The sequence below is a fragment of the Manis javanica genome, chromosome 5, assembly GCF_040802235.1.
Source record: "Manis javanica isolate MJ-LG chromosome 5, MJ_LKY, whole genome shotgun sequence".
Lineage (NCBI taxonomy): Eukaryota > Metazoa > Chordata > Mammalia > Pholidota > Manidae > Manis > Manis javanica.
This window is the reverse complement of record NC_133160.1, coordinates 89,196,333-89,223,199: the sequence shown is the minus strand read 5'-3', so window position 1 is coordinate 89,223,199 and position 26,867 is coordinate 89,196,333. Positions and strand designations below refer to the sequence as shown.

At 37.6% G+C, this 26,867-nt stretch overlaps 1 protein-coding gene across 8 annotated transcripts in view; it reads left to right on the top strand.

Moving 5' to 3' along the window:
- Window positions 1–26,867, top strand: part of BANK1 (B cell scaffold protein with ankyrin repeats 1) — a 328,379-nt gene that overhangs the window by 149,990 nt on the left and 151,522 nt on the right. For all 8 annotated transcript variants that reach the window (XR_005061796.2, XR_005061797.2, XM_037020171.2 and 5 more), the window contains exon 7: window positions 10,939–11,135. Coding sequence is in view for 6 of the 8 variants with exons in the window: in XM_037020171.2 (XP_036876066.2) it covers window positions 10,939–11,135 (197 nt within the window). In the remaining 2 variants the exon portion in view is untranslated. The remainder of the gene's footprint in view (window positions 1–10,938; window positions 11,136–26,867) is intronic.

Sequence of the window (26,867 nt, the reverse complement as noted above, 5' to 3'; positions counted from 1 at the left end):
TGTAGTGAACCTAAATTTCATTTGATATATACCCTCCCCCCATTTTAAGCATCTCTGAAGTTGAAGTCTGAGTTGAAAAAGGCTTACAGTTTTGAGATAAGTATGAATAGAAGTGTACAGAACAAATTAAGGATAAGGCAGTGTAAAATACAAGGGATGGGAGAGCAGAGGAACGAAATCTGCAAATTAGGCTGAGAGGCCAAAGTATATGGCACAGCACGGCTAACAGTTCATAACAAAGAACAAGTGATGCTTGAAAGCCGAAGCAGTTGGTTGCACTGTTTCCCACTCCTTTCCTACTATTCCTATCCAGCTGTGAACCAGTTTCTGACGTAGGTCATCTAGGAAGCCCGACAGGTGAGCTAGAAAGGTGAGAGTTACATCCTTAAAGAAGAAATTCTTGAAAATAATGGAAACCTGGGAAATAAGCACCTCTTCTCATTGTATTTGACTGATTATAAGAAATTATACCTCCACAATCATTATCTACAGAATCCAAATGGAGATTACTTCTGTAAGAGAATAATGTGTAATGTTTGGCTGAAGTACTGTTTCTCAAAATGCTTTATTTCTCAGAACGTTGTATGCTGTAAAATAGTGCATTTCTCTTAAAAATAAATTCAGATAAATATCTTTGAGTGCAAAATTTTCTCTTCTATAGTAGTGTTTCCTGTTGAATATACATGAGAAGATATTTCACAATATGTAAACCATGACAGGACAGGGAAATTCTTAGACTGAATAGAATGGAAAGAAAGTCTACCCCAGGCATTCTTTGTGTTGTGCTCTGCAGTTTTACTTAGCTATGAGGTTAACTTTAGTTTTCTTGGCTGTATACTCTTGCTTAATTATTCGAACCAAGCCCTGTTCTTTCTTGTATTTAATACTTCTAATTTCATACTTTAGAAGGCATCAGAAACACTTAGAAGGTTTGTTAAAAACGAAATTGCTGGACCCCACTCAGAATTTCTAAATCAATAGATCTGGGATGGGCCCCAAAATTTTACATTTCTCATAAATTCATAGACGGTGCTGAAGTTTCTGGTCTGTGAATCACCAGTGAGAACCACTGAGTCCTGTTGATAAGTTATGTACATTAACAAAATTGACATGAATAAAATTCAAGTCAAGATAGAATTTTTTCATTCCATGGTCCATGTCCCAGGATTAAAGTTATAGATGTAAAATGAAGTAGTCTTACAATGAATATCTCAAAATATATAAACTTTGTATATCACTATTATAAAAAACAAAATAAACTCATGAATTCTTAGAGGTGTAATGTGCTCTGCTTTGTACAAGGTACTCTTCTAGATACTGGGAGAAGTTAGAGAAATACGAGATAAATAAAACACAACCCATACATACATTCAGAGGGTACCTAAGACAAGAGTAGAAAAAACAAGATTTCAAAAATAAGTGCCATTAATATAGTGTGTGCTCCACTAATAAGAGCTAACACTTGTATTTTGTGTACTGTACTTATATTAGCTTACTTAATTCCTCACAACAATCCCAAGGTAGGTACTATTTTTAATCTCTACTTTACAGATAAGGTACTGAGAATGTTGATCACTTGCCCAAATAGTGGCTGAGCTGGAACTTGGATCCAGGCAGCACAGCTGAGGTGATCACATGACTAACCACTTGGCCATTGCAGCCCTATACAGCGTAATGAGCTGTAGCTCGAGGTGTCCTGAGAACCCAGAGAAAGGGGCAGTCACAGGAAGCTTCCAAGGGAGATGATATTAAAATTAGAGGACAGGTAATGCATTATTTCTATTAAATTATTTTTGAATTACTACTTTAATTTATAGAGGCAAGTTTGAAGTTATCTCAGATGCTCTTATGTTTTATGTTATTTTTTGCAATCCTAGAAACGGGCTTTTTGTTCATATTGCATGATTTTCTTCAAAGCACCCATTTTGCCTCTATGGGCAAATACTATCCTTTAGGAAGGAGTCCTGTCTGTTTTGTTCATGGACTTATTCCCAGTGCCTAGAAGAGTTTCTAACATGCAATAAATATTTACTACATTAATTGACTTATTAATGGCAAAAAAGTTAACCATATGATAAAATCGATAAGACTCGGTCAGAAAATAGACTAGTAATATTGGAGCTCTTCTTTGTAGGAATATAATGCAACTATTTATAATGTCATTATTTTGTCTTTTCTACCACTTCCTCATCACATCTGCCATTAATCAGAATGAAAAATTGGCATATGAGCCTTCTGAAATTCTGCATTGAACTGTATGCTCAAATACCTGAGACACATATGTTCATCTTCTCTGGGCTGACACAAATGTAGGTTTTTCAAGGGTCAAATGTAATAAATTTAAATCTCTAAGTTTTTCATGGGACTGGGGGATAAAACATAAATACAGTTCATCAGTATGTGGAAATCAGTTCTATGGTACCCATTCATTTTATTAAGAAAAACACATGCATGAGTTAGCCTCAGTTACATACACACACACACACACACACACACACACACACACACACACACACACACACACACACCGGAAATGGGCTTCTTTATTATCGAGTCAGTTACTATTTAAGGAACTCCCTCTTGTTTTTGCAGCTTTGCGCAGTGAGGCTCCTCAGATCAAAATTTGCTGCCCTCTGAAACTCTTGGAAAAGAGATCCAGAAACCTCTTTATACCACCCTTTTACTAACCTGTCCCAAAAACATCTCCCTCTACTTCCTAAAAGGGCTCATTAAGCCTCTGGATTCTACCTTTACCAAATAGTAACAGATCTTTGTAATGGCACTACAGGCATAAAAACTCACTGCATTACCCTGAGAAGGGTAGCAACTAAAAAATGTAGCAGAACTTGTTTTTATGTCTTGTTCATATAGGTTCATCAAACCTATATGAATCGGAGTGTTTTTCCTACAGAATTAGCCAAGATTTTCCAGAGAACCAGAGCCAGTAAGACAGAGAGAGAAACAGAGAGAGGTTTACTTTAAGGAACTGGCTCACGTGACTGTGGGGTTGGCAGTTCTGCAATCTAAAGGCCAGGCCAGCAGGCTGGAAATGCCAGCAGAAGTTGATGCTGTGACTTTATGTCCAAGGCACTCAGGAGATTGAATTGCTCCCTTTTTGGGGAACCTCAATCCTTGCCCCTAGGATCTTAAACTGATTGAATGAAGCTCACCCACATTATAGAGTGATCTGCTTTATCAAAGTCTACTGATTTAGATGTTAATCACATCTAAAAAATATTTTCAAATAACATCTAGACTGATGTTTGACCAAAGAAGTGGACACCATAACCAAACCAGTTGACACAAAAAATGAACCATCACACTTACCTTCATCCTGTTGTTAAGGTTGGCAGCTCTAAACAACTAACTTACCTGCATGCCTTTTGGAATCCCCCACAATCAGTTTGAAAATGCTGGTCAATACAGTTGTAAAGCAACAGTAACTTACTAGATAGAAAAAAAACTCCCAAAATATCCTATCCTGGTTCATAGACTGAGCATGTGTTGATCATGTGATAAGAGATACAATTCAGGTCATGTACATAATGTAAACTCTTGGTCAAGAAAAACTAGATCTTGCCTGCTGTATTAAGACATACTGAATTGTAGAGCTGTGACCACCTTCCTGATTCATGAGAGCACCTTTTGGGTTAACATCGCTTACTTAGTATAGTTAAGCTAAATAATTGCCCCCTAATTAAATTCACATTCTAACCCCTGCATCAGTAAATATATTACCCTTATATGGCAAAGGAACCCTATTTCAGAACACTACTTCTTCCACAAAACAAGTGTTCTGTGGTGATTGTCAGTGTTTAGTGACACAGCAGCTAAATTTATAACCAGTATGCTTTTCTCAAAGACATATATGTCTAATTTGATTTACTGAAATATAATCCTATCACTGGCAGCTAACCATCAGCATGCACACCTGTTCTTCTCCATGGCAATAATCTTTGTCACCTTTTCTAATGTATATTTTTTCTCCTACCTTGTAATATTGTAGCCAGGAACCTGAATCTTAAATCCAGCTCTTACCTGCAGAGCTTACACAGCTGTTTCCTGGCTTATTTCTGGTATCTTGGTTCCTTGGCTGTCAAGATTCCACAGAGATGAAGCTGGTAATTTTCAAAAAGCATTTTTTAAATGAGCACAGAGGAGTAGAATACAATCACACATGTATAAAAATAAAGCTTCTAGAGATTTCTTATTATAACCAGAGGTTTACCATGGATTGGCTGGACTGGTTAAAGATGGAGCAGCTCCACTTGTTTCAATGATACCACTGTCTGGCATTACTCATGAAAAGTGAACAATAAACCTATTCTAATGCTGTGAAATTTCACTTTAATTGGTACCAATTCCAGGAACTGCTAATGAGAACTGTGCACCCATCTTTGCTTCCTAAGATCCTTTCCAGACATGTACTCCAAGCTTCCAGGTGTTCATTGTGGCCTTATGGCCTGCTTTAATCTTATTCTGCATGTTGCCTTATTTCTCCCTGGGCATTCCTGGTCCACAGCTGTGGATGAGAAAGTGTTTCACAGTGTGTCCCTAAGTACTCCTTCTCTGGGGTCAGACCATATTGCACTGCCTGCCATTAACATGTTCTATTGCTATTTCTCATTCTGATGTTAGGTACCTAAAATCCCTGTCATTCATTAGCTATCGCTTTTCTGTCTGTTTCTCTTCCTTCCTCCCCTTCTTCTCTTTCTTATTCTCTTATTCCTGCTGCTGCTAATTTTATAGTGGATTCTATTAGAGCATTCAGCTAACAATGTTGTCTTTCTGGATTCAAGGTGGCATGCTCCATTCTTATCTCGGGCTTCTTGTCTTTTCATCACTCACATGTTTTACATGCCAGAGCATCAGTCTTCTAGAACTCTTTTAGTAGATAAAGAAAACTCCCTAAGGCATTTGTAAGCACTAATTACAAATATTGCTCCTCAAAGTACTAAGATTTAGAATTTTAAGGTTTAAGCTAATTATAGGTGTTATTTTTAACTTTACTAAGATAAAAATCAAGATTCATTTGAACATAATGCTGACTAGAATTAAGCACTTTAGCTAAAACATTTGAAAAAGAATATTTTGTTATGAAGTTTCTTGAGACAATTAACAAGGAACAAAATGGATACAATTTTTACCTTTGTCTCTTAAAAGTTTAAGAGAGCATTTTAGTAACAAGAATTCAATTCCAACAATTAATGAGGTAAATATAAAATTGAGGTTAATGCTAAAGTGTACGTCCATGTACTTCCCCCTCTTATATTTTTTGTAATATGAGACAATAAAAATTCAACAAAGTGCTTTGATGGACCATTATTTCCCTTGTGCATTTAATTTACATTATCAAAATTTTAGAAGTGTACAACTTTGTATTTTTCATTGCTTGAAATTCTAAATAGGACTATATGTCTACTATTTCAACAGGATGAGAAGGATGACACCTCACATGTGGCATATGTGCTCCTCCTGTCACAGAGTAATCATTCATAAACTCAGCAATGCTCTATTTTATAGTCCACAGAAGTATTAATGTTTCATCAGACTCCAATCCCTATGATGAAAGGAATGAAAATCATTACTTTTCTTCAACCTTCACAAATATCACCCTTACTCCTTTAATTGGTTATTAAATTATCATCCAGAGAAAATTACCCTAAAACCATCTGTGGCATAGCTGCTAGCCCAGAAGAATATCTAAATTTCTGTAATTCTGACCCTCTAATTGTACAAATGAAGAAAATGAGATCCTTGGAAATGATGGAACTTAGTGGCTGAGTTAGGATTAGAATGCAGATTGCCTGACTTGTGTGCTTCATTATTTTGTTCTAAAGTGACCCCCTGGTCTTCCTACTTTGAGTGAGTAAATATTTACTCTTCCAGATAGGGATTTATTAGAACAATGGATTACATGGTCAAGTACTTCCAGTTTGAACACTTATCTTTAAAAATTTTTTTAATGTGTATTCTAACCCTGGATATATTCCCATTTTATTATTCTGATGATCTAGGTTAATTGAGAGCTTTAGTTTGGTTACTTCAATCTAATTATTGGCCATCATTTACAGGGGTTATCTGCAACTGTTAGAAATGGCACAGCACAAACAAATATATGACTCACACTTTACTATGTACCAACTCATCTATTTATTTTTATTTGCTGTAATTGGATTTTCCTCAAAAAATTCTCCCCAGACATTTCATTGTTTTCCAGAAATTACCATTTGACAGGCATTGGCTAGAACAACTGAAAAATATTTTTTCCCATAAAAAAGTCAAAAGCAAATTGACCACACCATAGTGTGAATTATCATTACTTATTTATACCTCAATAATAAAAACAGATGCAGTAAATCTTGAATAAGTAAGTAAAAAATGCCATGAAACAGTTACTATAGATTAAGTACACTCTAAAAGTTTTTTATATTATCTTAAAGAATTTATTATTTTAATTCAATAAATGATTACAAACTGTAAAATAAATGCTGTGAATTTAAGAAAATATGATGTAAGACTAATAGAACTTCTGCTTCTGATTAGGATATACATCCAAAAAGACTATTGTTCCCCTTGCAATAACAAGAACAAGCAAGATGATCTTCAAAACCCATTTCTTTTGCTTTAATCCAGCAGAAAATGGATGGCAAAAAAAACTTATATGAACTAAATTCCAGAAATGGACAAATCCTTCACAAGAGAGAATAAATTCGTGATTTCTTTTATCCCTTACAGAGCAACAAGACAAGAATTCACTACAGATGAGGAGCAAAGGAAAACTAGTTGAATATTTAGCAAACTTTTAGTGGCTATATTTAGGCTAGTATGATGGACAGAAATCCCAAAGAGCTCCAGTCCAGAATAGGTCTGCATCCTCCACCAACTCACTTTCATAGGCTGTTGTACGTGCACAGAGCCAGTATACCAATGGCTGAGTAGGACAGAAAAGCTGAGAGAGATCCTTAAAAAAAATTCTAGGCTTCCCTGAGGATCATCAGCTAGTAGCTGCTGAAGAGTGCTGCTGAGGACTGCTAAGACAAATCCCACCAAAGCTTTTACTATATGGAAAGCGGCAGCAGCCAGTTCTAAAACTAGAGAGCCATAAAAACTGGAAGAAATACCTCTGCGAATGGCAAGGAGTCTGCCTTACCTGAGTGTACTAGAGAGGCCTCACAAAATCTGAGAAAGGTTTTTGATATAAGGATGTCTGGAGGCAGGAGTGTAGAGAAAAAAGAAGAATCCAGTGACCCCAAAGCTGGCAACCAGTCTGTAGAGGAACAGAGATTTCTGGAGTCTAACCAGGGTTCAGTTTCCATGCTATTCTGAAGGAATTCATGATCCTACCCTCAAATTATTTGAGATCAGTGGTTAACTGAATCTAAGGAAGGCCACAAAAATGACGAGGCCCAGCTCACCTACAGGTTAATTTGACTCAGCTCCCAAGTGTGGTTGTCTGACTGAAGGAAAAGTGTGCCTTATTCTGGGGGGTAAATATTATTTAGTTCAGCCCTTTTGTACATTGCTCAGTATGCTATAGAAAATTAGAAGAAACATTAAGAAGGAAGAAAAGGTAACCCATAGGCAAGAAAAGTCAATAGAAGCAGATACAGAAATGCTCCAGATACTGAAATGATCAGATAAGGAGCAATAAAATAACTATGATAAATATGTTAAAGTATATATTGTAGAAGTTGGGCAATGTGTGGAAATTGGAAAAAGAGTGGAAATTTCATCAGAGCAATAGAAATGATAACAAAAGGAGAGCCTAGAAATATACAATATCAGAAAAAGTTTCAAAGTCAGATGGGCTTAATTATAGAAATAACATAAAAAAACAGTGAACTGAAAGACAAAATAAATTTTTCAAACAGAGGAAAAATCCAGAATCTAAGTTAAAACCATAAGAAAAGAACAAACTCATCTCATCTAGATACTAATTTGACTCAGTTCTGATTCAAGCTCTATAGGGTAATGTTAAATGATCCAATGTATGTGTGATTGAGTTCCCTGAGTAAAGGTGAGAATGAGGCAGAAAAATATTTGAAGAATGGCTGAGAATGATCCAAAATTGGTAAATGACATCAACTCACATATTCAATAAGCCCTGCAACCTTCAAGCAGAATAAATACAAAAATGGCATACTTACACACACAATAGCTAAACTACTGAAAATCAAAGAGAAAAATCTTAAAAGTATCTGTGGTTGGGGTGGGAGAAGTTGGGATCAGGGAGTGTGTATTAGGGGAAGCACTTTCCGTACAGAAAAATAATGATAAGCATGACATCTGACCATCTGACTTCTCATCAGAAATAGAGGCCAGAAGACAATGCAATACAAGAGGGTATACTGTTTGATTCAACTTATATGAAATCCAAGAAGAAATAAAACTTACCTTTGTTGACAAAAATTAAAAAGTAGTTGCCTCTTCAGTGGAGAATTGACTAGAATGGAGCATGAGGGAATTTGCTGTGGTGAAAGAAGCTTTTTTCAGCTTGTTTTGGGGGATGGTTATGTGGGTGAAGGCAGTTGACAAAATTCATCTAACTCATCATGATCAGTGAATTTTAAAATGTGAATTATACTTCCATAATTTTTTTAAAAGGCTATAGAAACATAACTGTCTTTAAACAAAAACATTAGTGATCTTATGATTTAAAGTTAAATTAAACACTGAAGAACAGCAAGGGAACAGCATGTATCCTCCCCTGAGTCACAGGATTATTTTTTGATCAACACTCATTCTCTAACACTGAATGAATGCCCGGATAGAGGATAGCCTCCTGCAGCAAGAGTTTTTTAAGATAAAGGACTTCTTATTGCTGTTACAAACATGCCTGTTCCAGGTACAAAGGAACCCATTCATATCTTAAATTTTTATAATAATCAAATCAGGATGAAAATATAAAAGAGGTATGATTTTATAAAAACTATGATATCCAGTTCTTAGCATAATCATACCTTTTTTGACAATGAATACATTTATTCACATATAAATATATAAATATATGCACATACTGAATATATTTAACTTGATGTTCTACAAAAGTAATGCTAGAGATCATGATGTAATTAACATTAAAATAATGAATATATCTCCTGTGAATCATTTCACATTCTTTGAAAGGTTAACTCTGTCATATTTTAATTTAAAAAAACCTCAAATTAGAAATTCTCTAGTTATTGACCATGTATATTATTAGCAGGCTGAGCATTTCCTACTTAATGAAAATAAGCAGGCAAAATAACCCCATCCAACATAATGAAAAGGAATGCTGTAAATAATCATTTGGGCAGGTTTGAAACTGATTTGTCATTTTATAAAGGACCCGCTATTCTGGAGTCAAGCTGTCAGGATGCTAAATACTTTGGAGAAGAATTAGGGATCATAAGGTTGACGCAAAGATGAATTAAAACAAGGATGCTTTAAACTATTTGATGCAGAAGGGAGAAAGGGATGGACACTAATTATTGAATGCCTGTTTATTTCACACACCTTGCTAGGCACATTTTGTGTATGTTAAGTCATTTCATTATATCAGTAGCCCTACAAATTTCAGTGAGAAAACTAGGCTTGATAATTAGGAGCTTGCTGAAGTTCACATAGTGAATATATGGCAGAGCTAAGTGACTCTCAGTCTGTGCTTTTGTAAATATCATATTCTTTATTACTTAAAGGCTATGAATTTAGAGGAAATACATTTCTCCGCAACAGAAGTAATAATTGTCTAATAATCGGTGCTGTCTAACCAAGAAAGGGACCAGTGCATTTATCATTGAAATATGACTGATAGATTTATGTATAGCCATTAAGCTCTAACACATTTTGGAGGGTAAAATATTTCATTACAGTAAGTTCTTAACATATCCAGAAGGTTTTGTTTTTGTCTGTCTTGTTTTGGTTTCCATTAAAACATACAAACCAACAAACTGAATCATTTAGTCCTCCATGAAACAGGCAAGTGAATGGAAAACTCATGATTTGATTACTCTTTCTTTTCCTTCTCTTTTTCTTTGGTTTACAAAATAGCAAAGAGGTAAGTGAGGCCAGATTCACTGTTTTCTAAAACATGGGGAGAACTGACTTTTTGCTTTGATGCCTTTGCTTCTGTTGCTATGTCTTCTTGTTCCTTGCTTCTCATAATATCACAGCCATGAAATTGAGCTGGTGTATAATTTCAATAACATTTTTTCCCAGCTAGGTGTGAAAGTGTAGGTCACTCATCAGTGTGTGTGTGTGTGTGTGTTGTCATTGGGATAGCAGTTTACATTCATCATTTTATAGTTATACCTAAGTAACACATATCTCCAAATTGACAGCTCATAAATGAGTATGAATTTCAAACTCCAGAACATGGATATGAAAACTGTAAAGTTCTGATGGAATTGCCATCCTGAAGACATATGTCTATAAAAGTGCCCACCTGTATTTTCTGTTGTAGTTACTTTTTGGGGAAAAAAATTCACATAGAAATCTAATATGGCCCCTCCAGGAACTATGTTAATTTTAACTTCAAAAGGAAGCCAACTGGGCATGGCGGTAGAGACACAAAATGTTTTATCAATGGGCTTATTTAATTTTGTTATTTAGTGTTTGGCTAATGTGAAGTACATTCAGAAGGAGTTATTACAATGTAATGTCTTTGTTTTGTTTGTTTCACACTTAAGAGGTTCACGTGCCTTTCTAAATTAAATTTAACCCACAAAGAGTGAAGCATCTATGTTAGTGAGAATATTACTTTATTTTAAGATGGGAAATATAAAGGGAGAGATTCTAGATTGCTAAAACCACTGATGGTTTCATATATGCAAAATCACTCTAAAAGTCTACTCTACTTTGTGGAAATTACTTATAGGAGTAGACTTTTTGTCTTTTTTTAATGGGATTCCAGGTATGATAAAAACATACTAATCCTATTACTTTGTATGCTTACAGATACTCATTTCAAAGAACTTCCAACTCTTCTCCACTGTGCAGCAAAATTTGGTTTAAAGAGCTTGGCTCTTCATTTGCTTCAGTGTTCAGGAGCAACCTGGACTTCTAAGATGAAAAATTTGGAAGGTTCAGATCCAGCACATATTGCTGAAAAGCATGGTCACAAAGAACTCAAGAAAATCTTTAAAGAGTTTTTGGTAAGTTTTTTCCATCTCATCTCTAAAAAACTGTTTTTATAAAATGATGTGTATGTGCATGTGTGCACATGCACCTTGCTCTTTTTGAAATGATGCTACTGCACAACTACTTTGTATTATTTGTTGTTCCTGAGTCATTCATTGTCTTAACAAGCATTTTGTAAAATTAGTCAACTTGTTTTAGTATTGCCATAAACCAGTGCTAACTCCACACTCCCACCTCTAAGTAGCCCTTTTTGAAAGTTATCTAGTCTTTCCAGCTTCTGTACTTCTATACTGTTGGATATTGAAGAGCAGATAGTGAGAAGGAAATGAAATTCTATTACCACTTCTCTTTTGTTCAAGAGTCTGAGAAAGACACTATTAGTACATGAAATGAGATAAATAATTATTAGGTTAAAAGAATACATTTTTATATTTATTCAAAAAGCCTACCCCCAAAAAAGTTTACCCATGCCGCTTAAATTTGTTTCCCATTTGTAATCCCTTTTTTCTTTCTGTCAAGTCTCCATTTCCTTATTATGTGGGTTGAAGACTTAAACTTCAGAACGCTCTTTGAAAGATATTAGTTTTGTGAGAATGCAACTGAGGGAAGATTTTGAAGGAGGGGAAACTATCTTAGTACATAGTACACACTTTGTGTTTCCATAATTGACTTTAGGAAAACAATTGTTTTCTGTTTGTAACGAAGATACACATTTTGCTCAAGAAAGTGAATTAGACTTCTGATGACTCTTAGGAAAATACAGTAGTACTATGATTATATTGGTAAATATGGCAAAATTTCTCTTTGGATTCTCAGAAGATAAATAACTTTACTGTCAGTGAATAGTTAATATAGAACATTGAAATGCTATAAATAACTTATAGTCATTTTAACATTTATTATGAATATTAGACTAAATTGATGTAAGATTGTATTTCTAAAAACCACTGGTATTTGTGGCTTCCAGAAAGCAATATCACCATCAATCTAACTTCCCCTACCCACTTTTAAAAGATAGCATAATAGTTAGCAGAAGAGCATGTATATAATCCACTATCTGGAATTACTTTCTTTTATTTCCACTTTCTTTTATTTGTATTTAAAAAAATACAGAAATGAACTTCTTTAATAAAATTAATCACCTACTTATTTTTCTTCTGTATCCTTCAAATCAAGAATAGCATTATTTTTATTTCTGGAATAATTTTAGATAGCGATTCTCATATATTAGATTAGTGAATTCATTTAAGTAATTCTCCACTGTACACAGTCATCAACCAGTGCCACATGGCTTTCATACCAGGTAAGTCACTGAGGCAGCTCAGCCTTGCATATCTACCAATGATACTGCTAGTTAGTGCATCCCGGGTGCTTGTCTCAATCTTCTACAACCCTGTTCTTAAAATGTTAACCACTGGTTGACTTAAATAAAAATTCCTCCAAAAGTGTTTAATATCGTGGGATCCTTTCTAGGATTAACCTGGATTTCTCCTTCTTGTTCTCTGTGACGATTCAGCTTTTAACAGATGCAGCCCTTTTCAAACTGCATCTGCTCAATGAATAACATAATACTAGATAATAATGACAGTAGATATGAAAGTAAGTACGAGGGTAGGATTTGATGGATGTGGGAAATTATTTCTTTTCTCTCACACCCACTGGATGTTTATACCTATGCTCCTGCAATAATACCATTGATGGAAGGCGATAGCTATCATTTCCTTTAGTTGTCTGTTCACTCTTTTATAGTGGCTGCATTCTAATTTTGCAGCATCATACTTGATAATTATTCTGTGAAATGCATTAAATGATTTTATATACTCCATCTCTTTGTAAGCTGTTACGTAAAATATCTATACTAAACATTACCATTATAGGTAGGATATATAAATTGTTTTATGAATGTTCTGCTGTCACTAAGGAAGTGACTACAGCTGTTGCAATGGACACCAACTTTATTAGGGCATTTTATAGCTATGGATAATTTTAGGTACAACAATTTTGCAAGCTACCACAGGCCTTTTTGCAAATGTGTGGTTAAGGAAATGGGAACATATGTGTTAGGTTGTGACACATTCAGAAAAATATGATTTTTTCTTCTAATTATTAGTTTTACTTCAAATAAATCCAAAAGTCATATATTCTTACTGAAAGCATGCCAGAAAAACACAGGTTTAAATCTTATATTCTAAATTATGGTAGCTATGGCTTTTTAAGAGTATATCTAAACCTGATAGAGAAAAAAAGTATGCAGTCTCATTAAGATGCTAAAATACTGTTTCCTTAATGACATTTATATAGCTTTGTTATAATCACATTCTGAAAATCTAAGTGTCATATATGTGTTCAAATTTCCCATGGCCTGTTGTTTCAGAATTGTTGACAGGAGGAGATATTCTTTCAGGGGTGAAGTTTACAGTCCACCAATGGACCATACTTCTGTACTGAAGAAATACATACTTTTAAAGTCAGACGTTTTGTCCCCAACTGATTTACTGATTTGTTCAACTCTTCCTAACCTCCCATCAGTAAGACATCGTTCATTTTAGGATCTCACAGGGAGTTAAGACACAGTGAGTTTGGTCATCACTGAATAAAGTGGGTAGAAGGAAAAAGCCAATCATGATTTTTTTTAAATACTGAAAAAGGAAGAGTCAATACAAGCACTCAAAAATGAGCAAGTGCCATCTGTATCTCAGTGTTTATTGTATGAGGGGGAGGATGGAGGAAGAGGAGAAGGAGCCTCAGATCATATTCCTTATATTTCTTCATGACATTTCTCCTTTGAAAAGTTAGTGATTTTTACACAATCAATAAACAGAGCCTCCTCATTATGAATGAGTAGCTTTTGTGTTTTGATAAAGTTATCTGATCATCACCTGCACTTCTCTCAGCCTTTCACTATTATAGATAATATCTATATTATTCCTATATACAATATTTCTAGAATCCATAAAGCCTATCAAATAAAATGCTCAATTTTCAGTTTCACACAATGTCTCCCGGGAGAATTCATATGTAAGGTGGTTGGACAAAGAGCAAAAGTATTGGCATTTAAATCCACAGTTGAGTGTGAGCCACAACTTGTTTAAGAATTCAGAATTCTTGAGGAAGTCCCAGACCATTTCAAATAATAAATAACAACATTGACAATTAACTCACTCCTCTAAAAGCTTATCTTTCAAGTCAAAAATACCTGAGAAGCTGAAAATAAACTGGAATTTGGCCACAGATTAAGAGATACTTTGTGATTTAAGATACAGTGCACAGCAAAAATGAGAATGTGTTTTAAGCAAAATAATGTGATATTTCCTTGTATTATCTTGAGTAGTCAACCCACCCATCTTCATCAGTGTAAAACACTTAACAAAATGGTTACATCAATATGTAAATAGACAGAGAAATAGATCCTCCTCTGTTGGCCAGCTTTGAATTGCAGAACCAACAGGTGCTTACTTATCTTAAGAACAATATACAGAGAGTATCGTTTTCTTCCACCACAGTGTTCACTCATATAGTTTGGGGTATATGTTAGTAAGATTGTCATCATAAATAATCTTCATGAAAATGTAAGAAATAGAAAATCATCTTCCCATGCACTTTCCCTAGCTTGGCTTTTCAGATTGGGAATCTTTCTGTTGTTCACCTCTTTGATAGGATTCCTGTTGACATCTTGTTCTCATTGACTTACTCCAACACTGCTGTTTGCTCAATGGGCAGTGTGTGTGTGTGTGTGTGTGTGTGTGTGAGAGAGAGAGAGAGAGAGAGAGAGAGAGAGAGAGAGAGAGAGAGAGAGAGAGGGAGAGAGGGAGAGGGAGAGAGAAAGAGAGAGTCTGTTGCCCTCTAGTGTCTGGCTGACAGACAATGACCCTGAACTTTTCTAATGATCAAGGTTTTGGAATGAAGGCACAGAGGGGTGTATGCTGGAGCCCTTACTGACTGACTGGCATGCAGAACCTGTTACTCAGAAGTTAGGCTTTATGTTTAGGACAGTGAGCAGTCACTCTTCTAGGACCCTTATTGCTCAGTGTTACCACTGCTTGTTTGGTCTTTTATATACTGTTCTGTTCTCTAGACTGTTCCATTTAATTAGGCATATATTATTAGTATATACTCGTTCAGTCTAAGCGGCATTGTCCTCTGCTTTGCCCGTGTAGTTTTCTTCCTTAAAAGTCTAGATGTTGATAATAGCAAGGGGCTCCCTCCCCTCCCACTGTCAGTGCCCAGCAGGTGTGCACTCGTCACTGGGCAGGAGGCAGGTGTCACATTTAAGGGCTTATTTGATCTCACTTACTTACCCAATAATATCTCTAACTAGGTCCTATGTTTTCAGTAAAATAATTGGTTACATTCTCTCCATATTCAGGATATTTTTTAAGTTTAGTTTTTTTAGAGAATTCATAAAAAACTGCCCAACTGCTATCTTGCACATATGATTTTAATAGGCCAGCTTACAACGAATTTGAGAATTCTGGCCTTTGTTCAGTATTGATATTCTGTTAGAGCTGAAGAACCTGGGACAAGTAATATAGCTGCACTTGACTGCATGCATTACAAATTTATGTCTCTATTATGCTTTTGGAGCAACTTAGCAAACTCTAAAATCCCATTAAATGCATCACAGTGGTTATTACAGAATTTTACCCTTTCCCAAGTCCTCACCAAGTTTTGATATGTAACTCTGCAGCTCTAAACATCCTGTTAAACTCTTACAACTCCTCTTTTCTTTGTCAAATTTTCCATTTTTTTTCTACTCAAAAGGCCTTGGGATTCAGCCAAGTCTGAATTTGAATCCTAACTTTATCAAATACCAAGTTTACATCCATGGGCAACCTCTTTGTTTTCTCTCAGCTTCTATTTCTTTATCTGCAAATGGAAAAAATAATTCCTTTCAGGGTGTTTTAGGACTTGATGGAATAAATGTGAAAGCATTAAATATATAGTAGATCAACAATAAATGATACTGCAGTCACCTAATTTTCCTTTGATTTATTGTTATTCATATCTGCTTTAGACCTCACCATCAATCATGCCCTCTCTTTCTCTTGGATCATTAATCTCTCCCATTATGCTGACTTTTCCCTGAACGATTATGTTCAAGTACACACACACACACATGCACACACCCTTATATACTCATGACAACCCTGCTCTCTTCTAGTCTCTTTTTAAATACCAGAATTAACTAAAAGAACGCCTCTTCCTTTCACTCATTTCTTTCCTCCTAACAAAGCCTTGCATTCAGACCATTACTGAAGCTGCTATAGGACAAAGGCCACAAATAATCACCACAGATTAGATCCATTGGATTCCTCTGAGATGTCCTTTGGTTCAATCTTTGGCACTGGTTCCCTTGATCCTGTATTCTTCCTACATCTCTACTGACCCCTAGTTTCTTCCTTTTTGCACCCCATCAGCTAAGATTCTTTCTACACAGTCTTCTCTTGTGATTGATACTTAAATCATTGTCATTAATGTAGACCTTTCTTCTGATTTAAGATATCAATTTCAGTTTGCAAGAATCACTATTCTTGATATGTTTGCTTCAGATGCTGGCAGTCTCCAGAATCTTAATAAGTGTCAACCCCCTGCTTATGATTGCTTAAAGGTCTTTAAAGAAGAACTAAATTTTTATAATCCTTAGATTTCCAATTTCTCAGAATCCTTCCAAACTTGAGTTCTTTAGTTTTTCTCTGGCTTCTTGCAAACCAATTAGCTTGTGTAGAACAGAATAATCTGAAGCTGTCACTTACATGCCTGCTGGTCAAAAGGAAATGCAATTTCAGTGAGCACAAAATTAATCACAAATTTTAATTAGAGCAATCAGTATTGACACCATAGCTTAGAGAGTGGACTTCATGAAATAAACACAATGGCATTATATACTTTTATAACAAGAGTATGTAAAGGCAAATGAATTAAAATTTTACTGGGAAAACATGCATCTTGGAAATTCTTCCCTATTAATTGGTTTTGAAATTTAGTCATTCTTGATGCTTGAAAATAGAAAAGGGTGTTTAATATAATCTAATGTAGACTGGTATATACTTTTCTACTGGTATCATGATGTGGTTTCTACTTTAAATTTATGTAAAGATATCTCCAGTCAAAATACATATAAGAAAAATGCAAAACTATATGTGTGTGTGTATATATATATATATATGTATATATATATTTAAAGGAGCATTCATCAAATTATCTTTGAGCGTAGCACTGTAATTTGTTCTTCATCTCTCCTTATGTAGCAACACTATCCTTGTTATATATATGGATGCAATAAATTAAAGATTATGTCCTACTTATTTTGCCTCTAGAAATGAGTATTAAAAAATAGATGTTACCAGTTGAAGGCTAAATCTCAGGTTTGTTTTTTTTTTTTTTTTTTGAGAGGGCATCTCTCATATTTATTGATCAAATGGTTGTTAACAACAATAAAATTCAGTATAGGGGGGTCAATGCTCAATGTACAATCATTAATCCATCTCAAGCCTAATTCTCGTCAGTCTCCAATCTTCTGAAGCATAACGAACAAGTTCTTACATGGTGAACGAATTCTTACAGAGTGAATAAATTCTTACATGGTGAACAGTACAAGGGCAGTCATCACAGAAACTTTCGGTTTTGATCACACATTATGACCTATAAACAATCAGGTCAAATATGAATATTCGTTTGATTTTTGTACTTGATTTATATGTTCATCCCACATTTCTCCCTTTATTATTATTATTTTTATTTTTAATAAAATGCTGAAGTGGTAGGTAGATGCAAGATAAAGGTAGAAAACATAGTTTAGTGCTGTAAGAAGGCAAATATAGATGATCAGATGATCAGGTGTGTGCCTATGGACTAAGTATTAATCCAGGCTAGACAAGGGCAGCAAGACATCCACGGATGCAGAAGATTTCTCTCAAAGCAGGGGGGGTGAGGTTCTGAGCCTCACCTCTGTTGATCCCCAAATTCTCACCTGATGGCCCCCCTGCGACTGTGCCTGTCTTAGGTTGTTCCTCCCTTGAGGAATCTTACCCGTCTCTGGCTAACCAGTCATCTTCCGGGGCCATACAGGGAAATGTAAAGTTGGTAAGTGAGAGAGAAGCCATATTGTTTGCAAAGGTTAGCTTTTTACTTCTTTGCAGATTTATGCCCTGTGGCTTCTATGCCCAGCACTTGTCTCGAGGTATCTTTACCACCTGGAGGAATTATGATACTCGGTAAATTCGATATGAGGCACGAATTCTATTTAAGGTTTGTAATTAGGAAGGAAGAAGAAAAGCTATAGATGTAGCATATGAAGGAAACTTGGGAGGATTGATTATTTCTTTGACATATCTTCTTGTATAGTACCTTAAGTATGTATAGGTTTTAAACTACTAACTAATTTGCACACACATATTAACATAATAGGAATACGGTGACATAAACAAAGCAAATCTATAATTACCAGCCATCTCCAGTGAAGCCAAGAAAACCATTTAGGCACCTTAGGCATTTGTGAAAATTTATCTATGATATGATGGATATTGTCCAACTGTACTTGAACCATCAGACAAATTAAAGCAGCCCATTTCTGGGATCTGTTCACATCCCATATGTTCTTTTAACCATAGACAGTCTATAGTCATGAGATTTTGGGGTGCTACAACTTGCACCCCTCCCAACTCCTGGTTGAGTTCCAACAGTACAGATCCGGTCAAATTCGTTGTCTCACTGTATGCACATGCCAGCCTAGACATCTCCCTCCTCCTTCTTATGGCAAGTCCAGGAGACGGTGGGCTGGATGCAGCCACAACCGCAGCATCGTCCGGATCCCTGTGGAGGCTTTTTGATGATCATCCCCCGGCACGAGTCCTCCAGAGAGTGCTGATGCCGGAAGCTCCTCCTCATATCGTATCTTAGTTCATTTTCTGGGTATCCAAGCTAGGCCTTGATCTTCTGCATAGAAACAAAGAGACCCTTTGCCCACACTTTGACATGCCCTCTATACCACTGTGCAGAACTCATTGGAGGTCAGCACACAGTAACTGCTTTTTTTTTTTTTTTTTTAATTAAGAGAAAGGAATATTATCAGAAAAGAGTACCTCCATAGCTGATCATCTGACACCCTTTAAGTGATCAACATTAAGGATATTTAAAGCATGCGTTGATCTTTGATTTACCAATAGTTTTATCCTGTTAAGGAGTAATCCCCCTTTTCTTTCTTTCTTTCTTTTTTTTTTTTAAATTTTTAATCTACACTTACCTGAAGAATACTATGTTTACTATGCTCTCCCCTATATCAGGTCCCCCCTAACAACCACATTACGGTTACTGTCCATCAGCTTAGCAAAATGTGGTAGAGTCACTACTTGTCCTCTCTGTGTTGTGCAGCCCACCCTCCCCTTTCTCCCTCCCCCCCATGCATGCTAATCTTAATACCCCCCTTCTTCTTCCCCCCCCTTATCCCTCCCTGCCCACCCATCCTCCCCAGTTCCTTTCCCTTTGGTACCTGTTAGTCCATTTTTGGGTTCTGTAATTCTGCTGCTGTTTTGTTCCTTCAGTTTTTCCTTTGTTCCTATACTCCTCAGATGAGTGAAATCATTTGGTATTTCTCTTTCTCCGCTTGGCTTATTTCACTGAGCATAATACTCTCCAGCTCCATCCATGTTGCTGCAAATGGTTGGATTTTTCCACTTCTTATGGCTGAGTAGTATTCCATTGTGTATATGTACCACATCTTCTTTATCCATTCATCTACAGATGGACATTTAGGTTGCTTCCAATTCTTGGCTATTGTAAATAGTGCTGCGATAAACATAGGAGTGCATCTGTCTTTCTCAAACTTGATTGCTGCGTTCTTAGGGTAAATTCCTAGGAGTGGAATTCCTGGGTCAAATGGTAGGTCTGTTTTGAGCATTTTGATGCACCTCCATACTGCTTTCCACAATGGTTGAACTAATTTACATTCCCACCAGCAGTGTAGGAGGGTTCCCCTTTCTCCACAGACTCGCCAACATTTGTTGTTGTTTGTCTTTTGGATGGCAGCTATCCTTACTGGTGTGAGGTGATACCTCATTGTAGTTTTAATTTGCATTTCTCTGATAATTAGCGATGTGGAGCATCTTTTCATGTGTCTCTTGGCCATCTGTATTTCTTTTTTGGAGAACTGTCTGTTCAGTTCCTCTGCCCATTTTTTAATTGGGTTATTTGTTTTTTGTTTGTTGAGGCGTGTGAGCTCTTTATATATTCTGGACGTCAAGCCTTTATCAGATCTGTCATTTTCAAATATATTCTCCCATACTGTAGGGTTCCTTTTTGTTCTATTGATGGTGTCTTTTGCTGTACAGAAGCTTTTCAGCTTAATGTAGTCCCACTTGCTCATTTTTGCTGTTGTTTTCCATGCCCGGGGAGATATGTTCAAGAAGAGATCACTCATGTTTATGTCTAAGAGGTTTTTGCCTATGTTTTTTTCCAAGAGTTTAATGGTTTCGTGACTTACATTCAGGTCTTTGATCCATTTTGAGTTTACCTTTGTATATGGGGTTAGACAATGGTCCAGTTTCATTCTCCTACATGTAGCTGTCCAGTTTTGCCAGCACCATCTGTTGAAGAGACTGTCATTTTGCCATTGTATGTCCATGGCTCCTTTATCAAATATTAATTGACCATATATGTTTGGGTTAATTTCTGGGGTCTCTAATCTGTTCCACTGGTCTGTGGCTCTGTTCTTGTGCCAGTACCAAATTGTCTTGATTACTATGGCTTTGTAGTAGAGCTTGAAGTTGGGGAGTGAGATCCCCCCTACTTTATTCTTCTTTTTTAGAATTGCTTTGGCTATTCGGGGTCTTTGGTGTTTCCATATGAATTTTTGAATTATTTGTTCCAATTCATTGAAGAATGTTGCTGGTAATTTGAGAGGGATTGCATCAAATTTGTATATTGCTTTCGGCAGGATGGCCATTTTGACGATATTAATTCTTCCTAGCCATGAGCATGGGATGAGTTTCCATTTATTAGTGTCCCCTTTAATTTCTCTTAAGAGTGACTTGTAGTTTTCAGAGTATAAGTCTTTGACTTCCTTGGTTAGGTTTATTCCTAGGTATTTTATTCTTTTTGATGCAATGGTGAATGGAATTGTTTTCCTGATTTCTCTTTCTATTGATTCGTTGTTAGTGTATAGGAAAGCTACAGATTTCTGTGTGTTGATTTTGTATCCTGCAACTTTGCTGTATTCCGATATCAGTTCTAGTAGTTTTGGAGTGGAGTCTTTAGGGTTTTTTATGTACAGTATCATATCATCTGCAAATAGTGACAGTTTAACTTCTTCTTTACCAATCTGGATTCCTTGTATTTCTTTGTTTTGTCTGATTGCCGTGGCTAGGACCTCCAGTACTATGTTAAATAACAGTGGGGAGAGTGGGCATCCCTGTCTGGTTCCCGATCTCAGTGGAAATGCTTTCAGCTTCTCGCTGTTCAGTATAATGCTGGCTGTGGGTTTATCATATATGGCCTTTATTATGTTGAGGTACTTGCCCTCTATTCCCATTTTGCTGAGAGTTTTTATCATGAATGGATGTTGAATTTTGTCAAATGCTTTTTCAGCATCTATGGAGATGATCATGTGGTTTTTGTCTTTCTTTTTGTTGATGTGGTGGATGATGTTGATGGATTTTCGAATGTTGTACCATCCTTGCATCCCTGGGATGAACCCCACTTGGTCATGGTGTATGATCCTTTTGATATACTGTTGAATTCTGTTTGCTAATATTTTATTGAGTATTTTTGCATCTACATTCATCAGGGATATTGGTCTGTAATTTTCTTTTTTGGTGGGGTCTTTTCCTGGTTTTGGTATTAGGGTGATGTTGGCTTCATAGAATGAGTTTGGGAGTATTCCCTCTTCTTCTATTTTGTGGAACACTTTAAGGAGAATGGGTATTATGTCTTCTCTGTGTGTCTGATAAAATTCCGAGGTAAATCCGTCCGGCCCCGGGGTTTTGTTCTTGGGTAGTTTTTTGATTACCGTTTCAATTTCTTTGCTTGTAATTGGTTTGTTTAACTTTTGTGTTTCTTCCTTGGTCAGTCTTGGGAGGTTGTATTTTTCTAGGAAGTTGTGCATTTCTTCTAGGTTTTCCAGCTTGTTGGCATATAGGTTTTCATAGTAGTCTTTAATAATTCTTTGTATTTCTGTGGAGTCTGTCGTGATTTTTCCATTCTCATTTCTGATTATGTTGATTTGTGTTGACTCTCTTTTTCTCTTAATAAGTTGGGCTAGAGGCTTATCGATTTTGTTTATTTTCTCAAAGAACCAGCTCTTGGTTTCGTTGATTTTTGCTATTGTTTTATTCTTCTCAATTTTGTTTATTTCTTCTCTGATCTTTATTATGTCCCTCCTTCTGCTGAGTTTAGGCCTCCTTTGTTCTTCTTTTTCCAGTTTTAATAGTTGTGATGTTAGACTATTCATTTGGGATTGTTCTTCCTTCTTCAAGTGTGCCTGGATTGCTATATACTTTCCTCTTAAGACTGCTTTCGCTGCATCCCACAGAAGTTGGGGCTTAGTGTTGTTGTTGTCATTTGTTTCTATATATTCCTTGATCTCTATTTTGATTTGTTCATTGATCCATTGATTATTTAGTAGCATGTTGTTAAGCCTCCATGTGTTTGTGAGCCTTTTTGTTTTCTTTGTAGAATTTATTTCTACTTTCATACCTTTGTGGTCTGAAAAATTGGTTGGTAGAATTTCAATATTGTGGAATTTACTGAGGCTCTTTTTGTGAGCTAGTATGTGGTCTATTCTGGAGAATGTTCCATGTGCACTTGAGAAGAATGTATATCCTGTTGCTTTTGGATGTAAAGTTCTATAGATGTCTATTAGGTCCATCTGTTCTAGTGTGTTGTTCAGTGCCTGTGTGTCTTTACTTATTTTCTGCCCGGTGGATCTATCCTTTGGGGTGAGTGGTGTGTTGAAGTCTCCTACAATGAATGCATTGCAGTCTATTTCCCTCTTTAGTTCTGTTAGTATTTGCTTCACATATGCTGGTGCTCCTGTATTGGGTGCATATATATTTAGAATGGTTATATCCTCTTGTTGGACTAAGCCCTTTATCATTATGTAGTGGCCTTCTTTATCTCTTGTTACTTTCTTTGTTTTGAAGTCTATTTTGTCTGATATTAGTACTGCAACCCCTGCTTTCTTCTCACTGTTGTTTGCCTGAAATATGTTTTTCCATCCCTTGACTTTTAGTCTATGCTTATTTTTGGGTTTAAGGTGAGTTTCTTGTAAGCAGCATATAGATGGGTCTTGCTTTTTTATCCATTCTATTACTCTATGTCTTTTGATTGGTGCATTAAGTCCATTTACATTTAGGGTGACTATTGAAAGATATGTACTTATTGCCATTGCAGGCTTTAGATTCGTGGTTACCAAAGGTTCAAGGTTAGCTTCTTTAGTATCTTACTGCCTAACTTAGCTCGCTTATTGAGCTGTTATATACACTGTCTGGAGAGTCTTTTCTTCTCTCCCTTCTTATTCCTCCTCCTCCATTCTTCATATGTTGTGTGTTTTGTTCTGTGCTCTTTTTAGGGGTGCTCCCATCTAGAGCAGTCCCAGTAGGATGCCCTGTAGAGGTGGTTTGTGGGAAGCAAATTCCCTCAGCTTTTGCTTGTCTGGGAATTGTTTGATCCCACCATCATATTTAAATGATAGTCGTGCTGGATACAGTATCCTTGGTTCAAGGCCCTTCTGTTTCATTGCATTAAGTATATCATGCCATTCTCTTCTGGCCTGTAGGGTTTCTGTTGAGAAGTCTGATGTTAGCCTGATTGGTTTTCCTTTATAGGTGACCTTTTTCTCTCTAGCTGCCTTTAAAACTCTTTCCTTGTCCTTGATCCTTGCCATTTTAATTATTATGTGTCTTGGTGTTGTCCTCCTTGGATCCTTTCTGTTGGGGGTTCTGTATAATTCCATGGTCTGTTCGATTATTTCCTCCCCCAGTTTGGGGAAGTTTTCAGCAATTATTTCTTCAAAGATACTTTCTATCCCTTTTCCTCTTTCTTCCTCTTCTGGTATCCCTATAATACGAATGTTTTTCCTTTTGTATTGGTCACATATTTCTCTTAGTGTTGTTTCATTCCTGGAGATCCTTTTATCTCTCTCTATGTCAGCTTCTATACGTTCCTGTTCTCTGGCTTCTATTCCTTCAATGGCCTCTTGCATCTTATCCATTCTGCTTATAAATCCTTCCAGGGATTGTTTCACTTCTGTGATCTCTTTCCTGACATCTGTGATCTCCTTCCGGACTTCATCCCACTGCTCTTGCATTTTTCTCTGCATCTCATCCCATTGCTCTTGCATTTTTTTCTGCATCTCTGTCAGCATGTTCATGATTTTTATTTTGAATTCTTTTTCAGGAAGACTAGTTAGGTCTGTCTCCTTCTCAGGTGTTGTCTCTGTGATCTTTGTCTGCCTGTAGTTTTGCCTTTTCATGGTGATAGAGATAGTTTGCAGAGCTGGTACAAGTGACCGCTGGAAGAGCTTCCCTTTTTGTTGGTTTGTAGCCTTTTCCTGGGAGAATAGCGACCTCTAGTGGCTTGTGCTGGGCAGCTGTGCGCAGACAGGGCTTCTGCTTCCTGCCCAGTTGCTTTGGGGTTTATCTCCACTGTTGCTGTGGGCTTGGCCTGGCTGGGGCTGTTCCTCCAAAATGGTGGAGCCCCGTTGGAGGGGGAGCAGCCAGGAGACTATTTATCTCCGTAAGGGGCCTCTGTGCTCCCTGCTGCCCAGGGGGTTAGAGTGCCCAGAGATCCCCAGATTCCCTGCTTCTGGTCTAAGTGACCTGTCCTGCCCTTTAAGATTTCCAAAAAGCACTCTCCAAACCAAAACAACAGCAGCAACAATGAGAGAGGGAACAGAAACAAAGAGAAAAAAAAAAGGAAAAAAAAGGAAAAAACATGCGATTTTTTTTTTTTTTTTTTTGTCCTCAGGTGCCGGTCCCAGGCACCCGCTCACTGGTCCTGCTGCCCTGTCTCCCTAGCACCAGGGTCCCTGTCCTTTCAAGGCTTCCAAAAAGCACCCACCCACCGGTCCCGCAGGGAAGGAACGCTCAATATTCTTTGTCCTCAGGCACTGGTCCCACGCACCCGCTCACCAGTCCCGCCGCCCTGCCTCCCTAGCACCAGGGTCCCTGTCCCTTCAAGGCTTCCAAAAAGCACTCGGCAAAAAGAGAGAAAAAAAAGGGGAAAAACGCGCGATTTCTTCCGTCCTCAGGTGCTGGTCTCAGGCACCCACCCACCGGTCCCACATGGAAAAATGCGGGATATTCTTTGTCCTCAGGTGCCGGTTCCAGGCACCCGCTCACCAGTCCCGCCGCCCTGCCTCCCTAGCACCGGGGTCCCTGTCCCTTTTAGGCTTCCAAAAAGCACTCGCAGAAAAGAGAAAAAAAAAAGGGGAAAAATGCGCGATTTCCTCTGTCCTCAAGTGCCAGTCTCAGGCACCCGCCCACCGGTCCCGCAGGGAAAAACGGGGGATATTCTTTGTCCTCAGGCGCCGGTCCCAGCCACCCGCTCAGCAGTCCCGCCACCGTGCCTCCCTAGCACTGGGCTCCCCGTCCCTTCAAGGCTTCCAAAAAGCGCTCGCCAAAAAGAGAAAAAAAAAAAAAAGGGGAAAAACGCGCGACCTCCTCCGTCCTCAGGCACCGGTCTCAGGCACCCGCCCCCAGGTCTTGCAGGGAGAAACACGGGATATTCTTTGTCCTCTGGCGCCGTTCCCAGGCACCTCCTCACCGGTCCCGCCACCCTGCCTCCCCAGCAACGGGGGCCCGTCCCTCTAAGGCTTCCAAAAAGCGCTCGCCAAAAAAAAAAAAAAAAAACCGCTCCGGTTTCTCTCCACCCGCCGGGAGCCGGGGGGAGGGGCGCTCGGGTCCCGCCGGGCTGGGGCTTGTATCTTACCCCCTTCACAAGGCGCTGGGTTCTTGCAGGTGTGGATGTGGTCTGGATGTTGTCCTGTGTCCTGTGGTCTCTATTTTAGGAAGATTCTTCTTTGTTATATTTTCATAGCTCTATGTGTTTTGGGGAGGAGATTTCCACTGCTCTACTCACGCCGCCATCTTCAACAGAAGCTCAGGTTTGTTTTTAAAAAATTTTCAACTCTTACTTGAGTCAGAAAATCAATGGTCTTCAATTTTAGTTTAGTTAATCAATCCATTGATTGATTCAGCAAATATTCATTGAATGACTATTAAGTACCAGGTATTGTCCTAAAGACTGGGAATTCAAAACAGACCAAAACACCTGCTGTCATGTGTCGCGTACCCTGTCCTCGCGGGCAAGAACAGCATGCAACAACAGCAGGATTCTTCTGCAGAAAGCTTTATTCTTCAGCTCTTTGTGAAACAAATGAGTTGGGCAGGACCCAGAGGGGAAGGAGAGGCTTGCTTATATAGTTCTCATGCTCTGACCTGGTTGGTGCGGCTCCATATGCCTTATTAGCATAACCATTTGGTGGGTCTCATTGGTCCTTATGCCAAGGCGCAATTAGCATGTAGTTTAGTGGTGTGGGATGATTTGTCATTAGGAAGTTTGGGGCCTTCCGGCTGCCCTGCATTGGGCGCTATTTTCTGAGCGCGGCTGCCAACATCTCCCCCTTTTTTGTCTAACAGAAGCTCAAGGCGGAACTTGCCAGCAGAGGCGGAGACAGAGGCCTGACCTCCATCATACTTCCTGATGCCCCCTTTTTGGAGAGGGGTTCTGGGCATCTACCCCTATGCAGTCAG